The 2,138-nt window shown below is 32.6% G+C and overlaps 1 protein-coding gene across 1 annotated transcript; it reads right to left on the bottom strand.

Moving 5' to 3' along the window:
• Positions 1 to 260: 260 nt before the first annotated feature.
• On the bottom strand, positions 261 to 2,132 carry LOC106477452 (voltage-dependent T-type calcium channel subunit alpha-1I-like; the record flags this gene model as incomplete). The annotated part of the gene is made up of 3 exons (XM_013938016.2): positions 261 to 378; positions 668 to 819; positions 1,980 to 2,132. Coding segments are annotated over 3 exons (419 nt in total), but the record flags the coding sequence as incomplete, so codon positions are not given.
• Between the last annotated feature and the right edge of the window lie 6 nt (positions 2,133 to 2,138).

Here is a 2,138-nt window from a genome sequence, read left to right as displayed (position 1 = left end):
AGGGACTAAGGTAACTCACCTGTCCTTAAGATATCTTCTACCTCCAGGGACTAAAGTAACTCACCTGTCCTTAAGATACCTCCAGGGACTAAGGTAACTCACCTGTCCTTAAGATATCTTCTACCTCCAGGGACTAAAGTAACTCACCTGTCCTTAAGATACCTCCAGGGACTAAGGTAACTCACCTGTCCTTAAGATATCTTCTACCTCCAGGGACTAAAGTAACTCACCTGTCCTTAAGATACCTCCAGGGACTAAGGTAACTCACCTGTCCTTAAGATATCTTTTAACTCCGACAGCTAAGATTTTCATGAAAGCTTCCACAATAAAAACTGCAGTGAAGAAATAATTGAATATCTTCAAGGCATACACCAGTTCCTAAAATGCAAATAAATAAAATATTATGTTCTAAAGTTTGCTTTGCAAACAGGCGTTTAGGCCTTGCTTCGTCCAATAAAAAATTTGTCTTCATGAATAACTAAAAGAAATAACCACAACAGTGGAGTAACTAAAAAAAAAGCTACAAATTGTTACAAAAATTTCAATCATCATGTTACGTTTAGTATATAATTATTGTTCCAACGCGCTGTACATTTTAACAAAACATTCAGTTAGAAGAAACAACAGTCACTTTTAACTCCTTATAAAAGATGAAAAATACACTGACCAACGGCATCATATAGAATTCCATTGCCATGGTAACCACATTCAGTCCTATGACCGCTGCTATGGCTAGGTCGAAATATTTGCTGGTCACGATGTTGTGGGTATACAGACGAGGCTTAGAGTAATTAATGTAATAAGGTGGTTCTCTCATTTCTACAAGATTAATAAATATTGAAAAGTGACTAAACACGAAACGAAAATACTTTTGTATTAAAAAATAATAATGCAATAAATTCAAATAACTAATGAGAAAAACTGATATCAATAATAACATTTAATACTAAAAAGCAAGATGTTAAAACATTGTTTGTTTGGTTAAAATCTTAAAGAGTTTAATGAAAACAATAGATATTTTCCCAAGCCCTAAATCGACTGCATTTTCCTTAAAAATTAGAATAACAGATTGAAAAATAAACACTAAACTTTGATATTTGAGATATGTTTTAAAAGAATATTTGGAAAATTCCAAACAGTATTTATCTTCTCTGTAAGAACAAAACGGAATCGTAGATGGACACAAATATCATAAAAACCTTAAGGTTAAAAATATGAAAATTTTGACAATAAAACTATTGTTGAGAAGCCAACATTGAATGCATAATTTCCCTTGCAGAAAAAGAAAACATATGATACAATCATTTGTCCAAAATATAAAGGCCTTAGGTATTTTTAAAAGCGCACTTTGATCGGTGTTTTCGTACACAAACAATGAACCGTAGCGACTTTCAAAGAAACAATTATATTTTTGAAAAGCCCACTTCGAATACAAGTTTTCCATAGAAGAACATCAAAATCAACTAAATTTAAATGTTTAATTTAAAGCGAATGTAACAATTCTCGGTTGCAACAATTTAACTGCGTTTTATAAAAATAAAAATAGAGGGCGTAAAGTTCTTTGTGAAAGTAAAAGTCATGACGTTGGTAATGATTTCACTTTCGTTACTATTTCATCATCTTTCTAAAATAATTATAATAATAACAAGGATAAATGTCCTTCCAGCAAGAACAGCACAAAATCTCATCGTAAAAGAATTATGAAATTCAGTCGTGAAGCACAGCTTCACAAGTTAAAACTATCCCGAAGTTTAAAAAGGCATTAGAAGTTAAAAATTCATTCCCAAGACGTCTTATTGTTCTTTAATCATCTAAAAAAAGTGACTTAACCTATAATAGATGCCCAAAAGGTTACAGTTGCCAGTCTGAACATAAAGTGTCCCATGGTTGTTTGTCAGTTCTTCGACAAAAAATAAGATAGGTACAACAATTTTAAAGATGATATCCAATTTACTTTAAAAAACATTTCAAATTCTTACTTTTTCTTTTCTTTTCCAACTTACGAGCTCGCTTAGCTGCTCGTCTTGCCTTCTCCTCCTTCTCCTGCTCCTCCCGACACCGATGAAAGTTTTCCACCACAACCCCCACAAACATGTTTAAAACAAAGAAAGCGACGAGTAGGAGAAACGAAATAAAGT

Source organism: Limulus polyphemus, unplaced genomic scaffold, assembly GCF_000517525.1.
Source record: "Limulus polyphemus unplaced genomic scaffold, Limulus_polyphemus-2.1.2 Scaffold15519, whole genome shotgun sequence".
Taxonomy (NCBI): Eukaryota; Metazoa; Arthropoda; class Merostomata; order Xiphosura; family Limulidae; genus Limulus; species Limulus polyphemus.
The sequence above is the reverse complement of the archived record's forward strand: the minus strand, read 5'-3'. Positions and strand labels throughout refer to the sequence as shown.